Here is a 16,212-nt window from a genome sequence, read left to right as displayed (position 1 = left end):
GGTATTTGGAACACATAAGCAACCGTGCCCTAATACCGTGTATTGGCACCAGGCGATTACATTCTAACATTAGTTTTGCTTGTTTGTGTGTGCAACTTTAGTTCAAGTTTGTCATGGCTTTCTAAAAACTACTTAATGTGCTAACGTTTGTGACAATCATTTAGAAAAATAAATAATATAATATGCTAGAAATCCACATAATTCCCAAATACACGGTATTAGGCAACACACGGAATTAGAGCAGGTCACGGTATTCGAAAATGGTATTCTTGTTAAAGGGTTATTAGATGAATAGTATTCTTGAGCAGACTCATTTCCCCGAAAATAACATTTTCCGAACTACGATGCCTCGAACTACTACAGCCATGCTCTATCCTCCTAAGATAGAAAATCAGATGGTTAAGCTTGAGTACTGCACACAAAATCGATCAATTTTGATCCCGGAGAGCCACAGTTCAAGTTTCGGTAAAATGAAGTGAGTGAGTGCGAATCATTTCACCGAAACTTGAATTGCGGCCCACCGAGATCGAAACTGTCGGATCCCATGTGAAACACTCAAGCCCAACCACCTCCCCCTCCATCTTAGGAATACAACGCACAGTTATAACAGTTCGAATTTCGGGGAAATGAGTCTGGTCAACACTGTTCTTGAGCCAACTTAACTGCCAATGAAATTTAGATACACTGAAGGCTTCGGAGAGTAATTTGATGGGAGTTATGGGATGATTCCACATTCAAATTTTGATGGAAATCTTGCCAAAAATCCATGTTTTTTTTTTTTTAATGTTCACTATCTTTCCCTAGGACAGGGGGTTTCAGAGTCTTGAGCTCGCGAAGCACTTTTTTAAACTAAAAATAGTTGTGTGGAGCACCTGCTTAATATTACAACTACGTATGAATTCCGACGCGGGCCGATATTCCTTAAGAAACGCATCCAGAATTTCTTCAGGAACGCCAGGAGTTGCTCGAGTATTGCTATGGATTTGCCTCACAGTTTATTTTGAAATTTGTCCGAAGTTTTTTTCAGAAATTCTTCTAAGAACTTTTATGCATTTCTCCCATGATTTTCTCCAAGAAGTTCGTTGAGCAATTTTTCCGGAGTCCCTCCAGCAAATCATCCGAAGTTTCACCAGGGATTCCTTCAGAGTTGCTTCGGAGATTCCTCAGAGATTTTGTTTTTTTTTTCAAAGTTCCTCCAGAAATCCTTTCGAATTTTTTGGCGGGAATTCCTTTCGAGCTACACCGGGAATCCCATCAGATTTTCTTTGGAGGAATTCCTAATTGATCCATAAATTAGGAATTCCCCAAAAATTCCTAGGAATTTCTAAAGGAATTATTCCGGGGTTCCTCCAGGAATTCCTGAGGATTTTCTAAGAGAAAATATTCAGAATTCCTCCGGGAAATCGTCCAGAGTTTCTCCGGGAATTCGTCCAGAGTTAATCTTGGAATTCTTCCGGAAAAGTCTCCGAAGCTCTACCGAGAATTCCTTCGAAGCTCCGCAAGGAATTCTTTCGAAGCACCGCTGCGCATGCCTTCGGAATTCTTCCAAAAATTTATCTGACGTTCATCCAGGTACTCCTTCGGGAATCTCTTAGGATCTACACCGGAAAATCCTCATATGTTTCTTCCGAAATCCGAAAGAGTTTCTCCAGGAACTCAACCGTAGTTCCTTCAGGAATTTCCTCGCGAGCTTCTCCAAAAATCCCGCTGGAAAGTCCACCAGGAATTCTTCCGGAGTTCCTCCACGAATCCTGCCAAGTGTTCTTCCAGGAATCCTCCAAAAATTCTCTTAGCAGATCCTACAAGAATTTCTGAGGACTCCGTTCCCAGGAGTTCCTCTAAATATTTCACGAATTGCTTAAGATTTCCTCCAAGAATTCCTAAGTCCGTCTCCTAAGTCGTGATTCCTCCGGAATTTAAACTATACATTTCACCAGAAATTATACGAAAAGTTTTGAAGGTGTCAAAAACTGTCGGTTTTGCCAGAAATTATTTTTGAAGTAGTTTGCTATCCTGATGAAAATCCGGTCTGCGTTCTTGCCCAGGAAACTAACGTGCTGTGGTCATCGTTGTTCTTGCTATGCCAATTGGGTCCTAAAATGTTTAATGAATTCTTGTTTTTATTTAATAATACGAAAGAGCATGTTATTGCAACTACTTTAGCAAGTATTCCAGCTCAAATAACGGCTATAACATTTTCAAACTTCAATTTTAAAAATGGTTTCGAATATGAACCTTGACACTTGTGATCTTGTTTGACATTCACTTTTTCGACAAAAATGCCACAGGGCATATAGTTTGAACACTGGGGTTGTTCCTATCTGACATTTCGGAAGGGACACGGAAAACAAAATATACCCAACATTTGAGTTTAAACCAAAAGGTGTGACAAAATCATAAAAAAATGTTTTTTGTACTTAAACCAATGAAAATCAATTAAAATTGAGTAAACATGTGTTTCTGCCCTAAACTTAAGCGTTTGGTACTAAAATTGAGACAGGGCTTTAGGACCCTATTCCAAATCATGCGTTGATTGTAAATGCGGAGTGTCGAAATCCTCTCCGAACTGATGGCATGAGTGTAGGTCCAAAAATGTGTATTTCCATCAATTAAACAATAATCTGATTATCTCTCAGGCTCGTCCGCACATTCCCCAGCTGAAAAATATGGAAGTTGATCTTCACAGTCCAAATGAAGACGAAGTCCTTACTGCAGAACCAACTTTCTTGCTTGTATGTTTTCAACTGTGCATGGTCAGTAGCTGACTCAGGATTTGCTGAGCATCTACTCAGATTTTAAAGCTCCGGAGGAACTTTCCAGGAATTACTGGATGAAATCCAGAGGAGTTTCTGGAAGAATTCCAGGTAGAAATCCGAAGGAAGTACCGGAAATTGCTTGATGAAATCCAGAGAAATTGGCGAAGGAAACGCAGAAGTATTTCTGGACTAACTCCGAAGAAATACCACGAGGAACTCTGCAAATATTTTTGTAGGATCACCAAAGGAATTCCTGCAGGGACTCCGAAGCAATTGCTGGAGGAGCTGCAGAATATTTTTTAGAGAAACTCCGAAAAAATTGTTGAAGGAACTATGGAGGAAATCCCGGAGGAACTCTGAAGAAAATTCTGAAGGGTTTCCTGAAGGAGCACCGAGTATTTTCTGCAGGATATTCGAGGAATTATAAAAAAAAAACAGTTCATCTAGCGGAATTATAAAACAAAACAGTTTATCTAGCGGGTTTACAAACGATATCTAGAAGAGTTTTTCGACAAACAAAATTCTTGAAACTCCTGTTAATCTCAGAGAATTTAAATTGATTTCTGAAAAGATTCCTTCCATCCACGTTCCTTAAATTTCTGGAGATGTCTATCGAATCATCAAGAAATTCTTGAAGTAGGGTGATTTAGGGCTTCGACACCATTCGACTATTATCGGCAACCAAATTTCAAAAGCCAAATACATAGGGTAAAAGCACCGGTTTTTGCCAGCCTAAGAGAAAATGTCAATAAAAATTAAATGGGAAGCCGTAGTTGGTGGGGATTGCTCATCAAACCTTCCGGTCCGCCTCATAGTTACGTACTATTTGGTGCTGGGTGTAGTTCTTGTTTTTCCAGCTGTATTGAAAAGCATGAGCCATAGTCTTTGGCATACAATCGGATCTATCTTTAGCAGAAAAGAACCGAAATGTCTATCGACGACCGGTGATTGCTAGCAGATATAGTGGAGAGCTTGTCTTGAAACGTTCATCGCTTCAAGCTAGTTGAAAAACTGAATACACTGATTGCCTGTCGATCAGAGCCGAACTAGGCATAGATCGTATACATACATCTGAATCTACATGTCTCCGATGTATTACATCGTTCCAGGTGGGAGTTATCTGATATGTGAATAAGGTACCATAACAGAATTTTCCATCTGAACGAAGTGATAAATCATAATATTCCGCAAACTGTATCACACATCTACAGAATGTATTGCGTGAAGTTAAGACATAGCAGAGTATTGGGTACATAGGACCAAGTCCCTGCCGGGTGGCGCGAAACTGATGAGCGATAGACAATAGAATCAACAACACTGCCATAAGGGATAGTAAGCATGTGACTATTGTCGAAACTATGATTAGGAGGCAAATCAACATCCCAAGATCAAATTTTTGTTACAACCCAATGTAGGTATTATTAAATTAGGCTGTAGAAAATGATAAATATCTGATCACCTAGGAACCTTGCAACAGGTAATAAATGCTTGTAGTCTGTTTTCTTCGAATACACATGTATAAATTGTTAAAATTGCCGAATCATACGCGGAATTTATTAAACGGATCATGAAATTAGGACTGAAATCATAATGATGATAGATTATCAACTTTCCTTTCGTCTTGCTATTTGTTACCGTTAGAATCACCAAACTGATTGGTTTCCCACTACTTACACCAATACAACAGCACGAAAACTGAAGTATTATAATCGCGCGTTGGAACTTTCAATATCCATATATTACATCAATAGTGAATTCTTGTATGTAGCCAGTATAAATAACAGAATCATCAACTTCTTGAACATTCTTTAACTGAAAACAGGATGCTTTTTTTTATCAAACATGCTCAATCTGCACCTAAAATCTCGGATCCAAATAGTTTTCTAAATAAAATTGTGTCTAAATAAAACGTGTAGGCCAACAAAACATAATTGAGTAGGAGTTTACAAGTTACTTAGCACATGAAAAGCAGTTTAAATTAATCTATTACTAGATCAACACTAATGCTCACATTTTTATATTCTCATTTCATCATGGTCCTCATTGCTCGAGCGGAGACGGACACCCTGGAGATGGAAAAAATCGACAGCGCTACGATAAGGAAACGTAACAGATGAGAAACTATCGATACATTTATCAATTATAAAACCCCGTTTTAATGTTAACACTTTGTTTCTGTTTTTTCTGTTTTTTTCGTTTCAGCAATCAAATAACCGAACCAACTCTACTATCTTTTCATTTCTTCTTCGTTATACTTATAGTCCTTCTGGCACTGAACCGAGTGGTGCGCCTTCCGCTTTCTTACTGGTGCTGTTTTTCCTGTACATTTGGCATAGTGTCGGAGGTGGTGTACTGTATTTGCTATACAACGCGCTACTTTCGATATTGTGCTTGGCGTGTGGGAAAGCAGTACTAGTGGTGAAGCGGAGGGCGCCATTCGGTTTAGTGCCAGAGGGACTATATCTATTTAATGTATCTGAAGCTTGTGGGACCGCTTTAATTCCGGCGCCTGCTTGTGGAAGATCCCGGTGTGCTAAACGGTATAGGACATGTTAACGGGGGAGGCTTGGTAGGTCCTCACCCAGCCCGTGTCTAGATGGGCGGATAATTGTCTGCCAGGGTGTGGATTGAGCAATTACAATTACAATTACAATTACAAAAATTAAATGGGAAGCCGTAGTTATATTACAAATATGTCAAATGCAAGCTTTCAATCCATATTATGTGTGTAAAATATCAAAACTGAGCTATAACCATTTTTTCGCTTTGAAAATCCCGTAGGTCAATATAGGCCAACGGAACCAGTTTCGGCCAGAGATTTATTTTCGGTTCCTAAATTGGCCAATCACATGAAAGTGGCTAAATTAGGTGTGCCCTGGCCAAATTAGGTGTTGGAGAGTTAAAATTATAAGGAAAATAAATTGTTTTTCTAATGTTTTGAATCAATTTGGACGAGTAAATGAATGTAGCTTTATCATGTGAATGTGATCTACTGAATACAAAAGGTTTCATGCTGATTGCCTATGTAAAACGGTGTATAATCCACTATGGTTACAACTGGCGTATGGAAAAAACCGGTGCTTCCACCCTACATGATATCTTTGAATTTTTTGCACCAGTGTCTTAAAATTTCATGGATTCTGTCGATCATGGTTTCATAGATGCAATAAAATAAGAAGAAAAAATTCAACACAAGTGAAAAGTGGTAGGTATTATTCGTCATATATTAGACTGGCCCTTAAACAAAAAAGTTGTAAAACTCAACGGGGCACCCCCTAGATATGTGCCTTAGGGTAAGAAAAAAGCTCTCTCAAAATTTCAACTCATTTGGTTGCTCCCCCAGCTGGCGCATTCAATTCAAAGTTTATATGGAATATTCGTCTCAATTATATTGAAAATTGACCCTATCTCACTGTTTCGTCTCGTACACTAGTTAATCGCGTTCAATTGAGCCCAGAATGACAAATTCACTAGTTGATACGCTGATGAACATAATTGCCGAAGGTTGTATCTGGATTTAAGCTCATTTTCATTAAGCTTTCAGTTGTTGAAAGTTAGGCTTAGATCAGCACTCCCGTACAATCACACATGTGCATGCACCTTGTGCCGCAGCTCGCCCAGCGTCATAGTGGCTACCACCCAGCTAAGTTGAAGGAATACCATGCATTATTGCAAATCTACTTCAGATAGTTAAAACACCAACTTTCTCAATTTTAATCATCATACAACCTTCTACAATATTGTTTGCTATAGTATCAAGTAGTGTTTTTGACATTCTGGGTTCAATTGAACGCGATCAACAATTTTCCTGACTCAAACAGGAGATGATGTGCTGTTTCCTGTATGTTGGAGCTGAAAATCCCATATTAACTTCAATTCAATTGCGCCAGCTCGTGGAACGACCAAATGAGCTGAAACTTTCGGGAAGTCTTCCTCTAACCCTAAAGAATAATCCTGGTGGGTGCCCCGTGGAATTATACAACTTTATTTTTCTCCCATACTAAGCTGGGCCAGTCTAATCATATATGAAAGAGGTGTTATGATGAACGACTTGCAGATTAAGTGAAACTCAGATAACTCTTACGAATCTACCAAATCCATAGAATTGGCAATCAAATGCTATGTCCAGAGTAAAAACATTATATGATGTGCAAATTTACAGATTCCTATGCATTTCTAAATCGTGTCCGGTATTGGGAGCACCCTTTTAAGATTGGTCAATTTGGTACTGAAATACGTCATTAAAATGCAATGCCAAAATTCATATTTATGTTTAAAAATTTATTTGTGTACGCTACAAAAATGATGATAGGCATCGAGGGCACAAAAAATGAATAGTTTTTCAATTATGAATTCAGTGGCTTAGGTGTCCGGTACTGGGGGATTTCCCCGGAAACTAGTATAAATTTAGAGATAAATTATGTTTCAATAGTCGGGGAGAGTCCTGTATGGTACAGCCCCCTATAGGGGGCACATATGCCCGGACACTAAACCTTTTTTTTCAGAAATTTAGTGTCCGGGCACAGAAGACACCCAAAAAAGTATGCATATTTGTACAAAAAGTAAGTGTTATAGCTTTCAAAATCAAATTTTAAAGGTTCAAGGTGACACATCTCGGAATCCAAACATGGCAGGTACAATGACCGGCTTGTGCCCCTACTCACGATTTCAAAGGCACTATTAGTGTAATCTGTTGAAATAATGAACGTACAAAGTCAATCTTCTTATTTTAAGCTTTATGGTAGTGGACAAATCTTAAATAGAAATTGCACTTTAGGTTGATGCCACTTTCGCGAGATTTGTGAATTCAAAGTTTTGGTACATTATTGAATTATGATTCTAACCTGTTTCGCCTTATCGTGTCACATTTTTTTTTTTCGCTTGCTCAATTATAGATCTTTCAATTAGCAACAAAATTCAAATTAAAAAATAATGTACTTTTTTAATTATTAATTTGCTACAATAAGTGTCCGAGCGTACAGGACTTCCCGCTAATACTCATCTGCTCCATCTCAAAATTTGGATACTCTGACAAATGAAACTAGAACTTCGCTGGTTAAAACTGAGTCCGCGGTAAAGGTCCAAATTGACTTTCAAATTCGCGCCATATCCGCAACCCTGCATTTAACAGCCCTGGCTTAGAGTAACGACATCGCCTCCCGAAACACGTCATTCCAACAGCTCACCAACAACGCAGACGGAATCTATGACAAAAGGTCGAAAATCTTTTTCCAAAGAAAGAAAAAATTCCAACCCTACAAAATCAGTTTTCGAATTCACGGATTTTTCCCGGATGCCTGAAAGTTTAGAATCGGTGACATCTTGGTTCTGCGACTTCATATTGTTTGAACAGTTTTAATAGAAAGTTTTGATACTTTCAACGTTGTTGAACAGTCCGTGTATTCCTTATGGCGTGTTCAACAATTAGCGAGCATTTTTTAGCAATTTACCCTAAATTGTCAAACATTGGAAAATATTAGCAATGTCATTGCAGATTAATAAATATTGAATTAAATAGAGTAGATTATTTGAATCCAATCACTAACTCTTATTAAATAAAATATTGTATAGTACAGAACTAATCGACACATTTGCAACTTTTACGTTTTGTCATACAAACTCGTCAAATATCGACTTAATCTCAGAAAAATAAAGAAAATTTTGAATACAGAGGTTAAAAAATCTGAAAAACCAACACTAAGGATGTTTTACGTAAACTTTCATTGATAGTCTGAACTTAATGTTTGCTACACTCACTTTTAGACCAAGTTTTCAATTTTTAGATACCTAGGGAGCCGGATCCTATTCTTGGCACTTTTGATTCATTTCGGAAGTGGGGTTTTTTGAATGCTACAGAGCTAATTTTTGGCCACAATATGCGTCGTACTGAAGTGCTCCTTATTGCAAAATTTCAGACGATTCGGCCGAGAAAATCCCCCTATGCCAAAGTGAATCATGGAAGTGCCCAAGTGGTTCTGCACCCTATATCATTTTAAATTTGTTTTCAAAAAATCGCATTGGATTTTAGTTTTCCTTGAATATTAATATTTGGCATGGTAGAAATAACCTATCGAAAGGGCCAAAATACCCACAAGAATTTATATGAAATTTTGGAATGATATAAACAAACTGCTCTGTGTATCTTAATTCAGATGATTGTACAACAAATTAACAATGCTTATAATAAATAACTTATCCTCTAATATGATGTTGCTTGACATTAATCGAAGGTACAAATTCTAACATGTAGATTTACCAATAAATTAGAACTACAATTACAATAAGAATGCCTTCAAAAATATGCGTTAGAAATAATCAATAGCTAATTCCTGGAGAAATTCTAAATCTGATGGAACTCTTGGTGGATCCAAAAAGAGATTATTATGACAGAAACGACATCTCGCCAAAAAACATTTGATTGCTTGCTTGCGAAACATAATGACATAACTCCAAACAACCATCTTCCCAGGAATCCATCAAAGATTTTGCCAAGAATGGTGTCAAGAAATAAACATAAATCTGCCCAAGAGACTTTGCCATTCATCCATTCATCAAAAAGCTCCTCCTGAATTCATTAAGCAATACGCAGAGAGTTTCAGAAATAATGTAAATATGTAGACATCAATACAAAATCTCGTTACCATGGATGAGTCAAGCTAGTAATGCAAACAAAGCTTCTTCAAGAATCCATATGTATTCCTCCAGAAATCAACCAAAAAGTAATTCCTCATGAATGTGTCTAGAAATTCGGTTAAATGGAAAACCACTTTGATCCTCCTAGAAATTTTTCAAAAATCTTTTAACTTAACTTTTTACAAACCGCTAGAATTTTGCACGAAATTTCAAAACAAATTCACCAAAACTCTTTTTTAAAATCCACTAAAAATCTCATTTGCAATCAGTGCAGTCTTTGCAGTGATTTTCCAAAGTTAATTTTCAATTATCGCCTCGAATCCATTTAGAATTCCCGAAAAGATGTCATCAAAAATGTGCCATGAATCTCAATAGTAATTTATAAAGCATCTGATCAAGAACCTTGCCAGAAATACCTAAATACTCAAACACTTTTCAAGGATCTCAACGATGCACTGTCAGAAATTTGCAAAGCATTCTACAAGAAATCGGTTACAATTGTGAAAAAAAAACCTGTCAAAGATATCTCCTTGAAACTAACAATTTTTTGGCTATAAATGTACTAGAAACCGTGTCTAGTCATGCATCCTTTGGAAAAAATTTCTAGTGTCTTTCCCGGAGTGTTCTGCAATTTCCCGGACAGTTGTAATTCCCGTGTTTTTCCCGCTTTTCCCGGATGGATGGACATCCTGCACCATGCAAATCGTTTTCAACCTTTTGTCCCTTCGACCTTTTGTCCATAAACCACGCAGAGGACACCACAATCTTCATTACGGCAAAAAAAAGGCATTTCTCTATCTGCACACCAGTCCAAACTCTGTTCAACTGTTAGAAATTGTTTTCCAATACACCTGTAAACTGTTCTTGTCCCTCCGTTTGGTGAGGGTCTTTATTTAAAGGGGGCGAACGATGCAGCACAAAGATGATTTATGCACACCCTAGTTCCGTACATAGTTTTTTTTCTTCAGTTTTACCAACCTTCCGCGCGCGCTCACTTATTAGATTAATTTCTAGCAACTATTGGTTGTAATAGTTTATAGGTAGGGCTCCGGGAATTCGAACGTAACGTCACGTCCGGTCAGCTTCTTGTACACTGACGTGAAGGTGTCGACCTGGATGGAGAGAAAGAGCGAAAAATTTCGATTAGAATGATGTTTACGATTGAAACTGAATCGATGATTGTTGAAAAGAAGGATTCTATAACATTCCCCTGAGAACCATTACAAAGCATAGCATAGACTGACTGCACATGTCAATGGTTGATACTCCGTGATTGATCGGAACTGGTAAGAATTACATTTCTTCTTGTTCTTGACATTACGTTCGCACTAGGACAGAGCCTTTTACTCAGCTTAGTGTTTAATGAGCACTTCCACAGTTATTAACTGAGAGCTTTTTTTGTCGAAGTTGCCATTTCCGCATCCGTATATTGTGTGGCAGATACCATGATACTCCATGCCCAGGGAAGCCAAGAAAATTTCCTACACGAAAAGATCCTGGTTCGACCGGAAATCGAACCCATACACCTTCAGTATGGTTTTGCTTAGTAGCCGCGGACTCTAACCACTCGGATAAGGAAGGCCAACTTCCACATTTGGCCCCACAATCCAAATGAATAAGGGATGGCATTTTCCGGTTAGTCTCGAAGTACATATTTTAGCAGGCCTTGATTATTGATTATTGACAGTTGAGGTAGGGAAGGAATGTTACTGTGTAATGATTTTTGTTTCCAGAGACCGAGAATACCTCTGCATCTTCGCAATCACCACGGGAGGGGTGTCTATTAGGGATCACCCTTTGGTCGGTGATACGACCCATTTATTACAAGGGGGAAATCTGCAATCAGTTCCCTGAGAGTCATGGTGCATTAATCCAAGGATAAGGAGGAAAACTACGACTCTTACTCAAAACTAGTCATACATTTTTGTCTCGTGGTGAAAACATATTTGTAGAAATACTTTTTAACTATGATTTATCGCTAACAGATAACCAGCTTAATAAAAGTTTTAACAACTACCGTAAAACTAAACAGGAAGTCGGTAGATCGACTCTCACCGTGAAGACGTGTAAATTTTTTGCGAATTTTATTTCGATTTATCCATTGCAATATGTAATGTTTAGTTTGTCGTTAGTTGTTAAATATTTGTAGGAGATTAAACAGTGCGTCGACATCCATAATGCGAACTATACAAAGTAATGACGAAAAAAAGAGGTAGGGAGTCGGACCCCTTTTGATTCACTTCGGAAGTGTTTTTTTAAGCTACTGAGTTCATATTTGGCCACAATATGCGTCGTATTGAAGTGCTTATTATTGCAATGTTTCAGACGAGTCGGCCAATAAAAACCTCCCATGCCAAAGTGAATCTGTACCCTATGTGAGTATTAACATTGTCAATTGTAGTGACGAATTATCCATAGTTTGTTTTAAAATTACATAAACGTGACATTGCCACGATAGAAGCGTGTTACCATAAGCATGAAACGAGCTCATCAGTTGGTGATCCATCCTCGACTGAACACGAATATCTTTTCGCACTCGCACAACTCGAAGCGGGGGCTTCACCGGCGCCACGAAAAAACGAATCGTCTTACTTGGGATTGCAGAACGCTTAACTTAATAATGATTGGAATAAATGTATATGCGCATTAGTCTCATCAAACATCAATATAATTGTCAAATTATTGAGAAAAAAAAACAACTAATCATTGATTTTGAAGCAAAATTTCGTACAGATAATTTGAATAATTTAACTTATTTGCAACAACTTCAGGGTGTCTACTCATTTACAGAAATGAAATTCCCTGAGATTTCCAGGTTTTAAAAAATAATTCCAGGTTAAAGAAATCCCTCAAAATATAAAAATAGTCAATTTTAAATGACTAAAACTTTTTTCAAATGAAAGGAATCTTTGAAAATAAATGTATCTTACAATAAATTTCAAAGTTTTTTTTCACTTCAATAAAAAACAATTATCTGTTGTGTTCATAGTGTAAACATAGGAAAAAAAATGGTGATTTTTATTAAATTGCCACGAAAATCAAGAAAGTTTATCAAATGATCTGAAAGTGCCTTAAATCATCAAAGTCAGATATGAAAAAATAGTCTATTCGATCTTAAGAAAAAATATCCTTTCCCTTAAAATGGGATTCAGGATTTCTGGAGAGCATTTTTCGTATATTTTCTTTGGTAGTATGACCATATTAGAAATGAAAACTTTGTAGACCTCTGCCTTGACAAAAAAAAACTGAAGAGGAAGCACGACATGAGCGTTTGATTCCTAAGTTGAACAGACATTTTTCTTAAAATAATTCTAAGGCCTTTTTCGGAGTTCATCATGACATTACGACAAGTATAACAGCTCGATTTACTATAGATTTCTTCACATATTACTCCGCAGATCTCTTCCGGAGTTTGTCTTGAGATTTCTAAGTAATTCTTCCATGAATTTCGTTTAATATACCTTCAATAATTCAATCTGGATATTTTAGGAATAATCACATCGGGAATCATCCATCCAAAAGTTATTCCATTAATTTCCCTTTAGAGCATCTTCACAAGAGTTCAAAATTCATTCAGGAATACCATTTTTTTTTTGGTTTCTCAAAATAGTCTTTAAATATTCTTTCATCCAGCGAAGTATTAAGTTATTTTTTAGATTGTTATGGAGAAAATTAAAAAAATGAGTTTAATTTCGAAAGAAAATCCTAGAGTGACCTCAGATGAGTCTTGTGTGAGTTCTAAGTACGTCTTGATGAATTCTTACGAGATCCTCTTTGATAATATTTTCCTAAAATATTTTAAAAATTAACAAGAATCTTTAAATAATGTCCTATAAAACGATTTTAAGAAATTACTTGGAGAAATTCAGACCGAACTAAAGTTTTGAAGAATCCAAGGAGATTGGGTAATTTTATTTGAAAATTATTAGAGAAATGTTTGAATCGCAGCAACAATATTTCGATGATATGCTCGAGGTTTCTCGAGGAAAGTTTATAATATATATCATCGATTAATGCCTGACGGATTTTTGGATCAATTCCTGAAAGCAATAGTGGATGAATATTTGAAAAAAAAAACCTTATCAAAATGCCTGGACACAATCGGCTTAGGAATTATTGTAGGATTTTGTGGAAAAATGTCGAAACGATTTTTTTTTCAAAAACTCTGTAATAAACATTTGTGGAGGCGTTGGAGTGCTCTAGAATTTTTGGACCCGATTAGAAGAAATTAGTCTAAGCAGCCATTGAAAAATCGCTGGTAGTATCTCTGGAGTCATTTCTGAAAGTATTCAACAAGAAACCACTAAAGAAATGACTAGAATTACTGAAACATTATTCGCGAGTTTTAATAAAAATATCATAAAAAACTTGTGGACAAGTTGCCTTATAGTTTTTGTAGGTTTCTTTGGATCCTTTAGAATTTTGCATCAGAAATCACTGCAAGAAAATTAAAAAGTGACTTTAAAGATAATTTTTATTGAAATACAGACTTTAAGGACCATAACCAAAAATGAAGATTTGCATCAAGACTTTAAGGTTAAGATAAATCGATAAACTTTAAGGTGAAGATAAATCGAAGCCAAACTTCAAATTTTCAAGAGCACGAATCTGGAGAACCGAATACCCGTTTGAGCTGAAAACTTAATCGATTGGTCATTACCAGCTCGTGACCAATCGATTAAGTTTTCAGCTTAAACGGATGTTCGGTTCTCCAGATTCGTGCTCTTGAAAATTTGAGGTTTGGCTTCGATTTATCTTCACCTCAAAAGAAAATTTACTTACTTGAGAAATAACTGTTTCGTGCCTGTTGTCATGTTTGCTCATTTCCTACAATGTTTATTATTTTTGTATAACAATTTTGTTAAATTTTTTGATTGTTTTTAACTTATCAACTGCTCATGACTCCTAATTGGAGCTGTACTTGCCTTCACCAATTTGGCAATCTTAAGATTCCTGGTCGAAACATGTGTTATGCTGATTAATTAAAAATCGTTGAAAGGACTGAACATGTCAAATAGCGTTTTGATAGCGGCACAGCCGAAAATTTTTTGATTGATGAGATTTTGTGTCACAAAACCGACATATTCTACCATCTATTAATGTTTCTAAATAATTTCCCTGAGTGTATCCAAAATTCCCTGAGAATTCCAGGTTTTTCCAGGTTGAATAAAATTCCCTGATGATTCCAGGTTTTCCAGGTTTTTCCAGGTAGTAGACACCATGAACTTTTGTTCAAGCAATTTGTTTAAACCTTTTTTGACTATTGTATGATCGAACAAAGCTTTGGGAAGCAAAGGGGTAAAATGAGTATTGGGTGGGTTCCTGACGGAATCCTAAGAATAATTTTCAATAGAATCCTGCACTGGATTCTCGTAAAATCAGGAAATTTTATGAGTATTCTAAGAACGATTAGAGAAGGTTGGTCAGGACTGTTCTAGAAAATGGATTTCCGGGAAATGGTCTTTGGAGAAATGTTATAGAATCGAAAAGATGTGCATCCCTCTTTCAGCCGCTAGACTTTTGCAAATACAGTAAAGCAACGGGTGGAGGAATACTGGCTTTTGATCTAAGCATCGTATAGACGAAATGATTCCTAGTTGTGACGAATCACTCCGAATGTAGGTGATGCTCAACAGGAGACAGATAATAGCGGAATGGTGTGCGAACTTACCTTGTGTTCAATGGTGGTCTGCTGGTTCTTGTCCAGGTGCACCTTGATCAGCTGCGATCCGTCCAGCTTGACGCGCATACGCTTGCCGACGACTTCAGCCGGGAAGACCAGATCCTCCAGGATGGCATCGTAGACGGCGGTCAGAGTGCGGGATCGTGGACGCTTCTGCTTGTTGGGGTCACGGCGGCCGCGCTGGGGCTTGGGCAGGATGCGACGCTCGCCGATGAACACGACGTGCTTGCCGGAGAACTTCTTCTCCAGCTCACGGACCAGCCGGGTTTGGACCTTCTGGAAGGCCTTCTGCTTGGGCACCGGGACGTAGATCACGATAGCCTAAAATTATAATACAGAGGTTCAATAAACTATCTCCCAGCTAAAAATAGTTTACCATAGAACAGTATTTTACGAAACTATGTTTAAATTTCGTACACGGAACAAATTGTTTACCTTCTTGCTGTTGAACTCGATCTCACGAGCGCGGGTGATGTACAGATCACGCAGCTGTGGCTTCAGGTCCGAGTTCATCTCCAACTCCAGGATAGCCTGGCCGATTTGTCCCTCGAAAGCATCAGGCTCGGCGCCACCGGCCTTGATCACCTTTGATCCGAAAACCATCTGCAATAGAGACACCAACGTAAACAATCGTGGAACACTTTCTTACAACAAAATCTTCAAGTTTCGCCTCCACTTAAGGATAAAGATTCGGAAGGGAACGGCCACTAGAATGTTTTGTTAGCTGGAATCCTTCCGGTTATCCAAAATCCGTTCCACTGTACACAAATCTTCCATCAGGTTATGAATCAAGCGGTTGTCAACACATCTTTCCTTCGTGTCAATCATCAGTGGATTTCGCGGTGCCAACTCTGGCCTCTATTTGGACGCAATTTTCTCGATAACTATCCGAAATTCCACCGTCATTCCATCCTGTGCCGGTTTCCGAATCTTTTCCCCACATTTTGGCACAATTTCCACTAGAAAAACACCACTTACAGCGAATTTATTTTACGTTCACAGTGAAATGTGTTCACTCGCACATCAAAGATGCCCGGAAAAAGAGCGAGAAAGGAGCAAATTTTGACAGAACAGCCGACCACAGACAGTTGGGCGGAAGTTCGAGCGAGTTTGCGTTTACTGACAGCTGTCCGATGGGGG

At 37.8% G+C, this 16,212-nt stretch overlaps 1 protein-coding gene across 1 annotated transcript; it reads right to left on the bottom strand.

Annotated features, from left to right (window-relative positions):
• Positions 1–10,217: 10,217 nt before the first annotated feature.
• On the bottom strand, positions 10,218–16,212 carry LOC5572090 (40S ribosomal protein S7). Its single transcript, XM_001660119.2, has 4 exons — positions 16,051–16,212; positions 15,508–15,675; positions 15,061–15,393; positions 10,218–10,501 (listed from the first exon to the last, which is right to left on the bottom strand). The coding sequence occupies exons 2-4, from the start codon at positions 15,673–15,675 to the stop codon at positions 10,424–10,426; spliced, it is 579 nt and encodes a 192-aa protein (XP_001660169.1). The 5' UTR covers positions 16,051–16,212; the 3' UTR covers positions 10,218–10,423.

The sequence above is a fragment of the Aedes aegypti genome, chromosome 3 (assembly GCF_002204515.2).
Source record: "Aedes aegypti strain LVP_AGWG chromosome 3, AaegL5.0 Primary Assembly, whole genome shotgun sequence".
In the NCBI taxonomy this organism is placed as follows: domain Eukaryota; kingdom Metazoa; phylum Arthropoda; class Insecta; order Diptera; family Culicidae; genus Aedes; species Aedes aegypti.
The sequence above is the reverse complement of the archived record's forward strand: the minus strand, read 5'-3'. Positions and strand labels throughout refer to the sequence as shown.

Coding starts and splice junctions, on each gene's coding strand:
- LOC5572090 (XM_001660119.2), bottom strand. CDS start 15,675: ATGGTTTTCGGATCAAAGGTGATCAAGGCCGGTGGCGCCGAGCCTGAT. Junction 15,394..15,507: donor TCGAGTTCAACAGCAAGAAG/GTAAACAATTTG, acceptor TTATAATTTTAG/GCTATCGTGATCTACGTCCC. Junction 10,502..15,060: donor AGACCACCATTGAACACAAG/GTAAGTTCGCAC, acceptor CTCTCCATCCAG/GTCGACACCTTCACGTCAGT.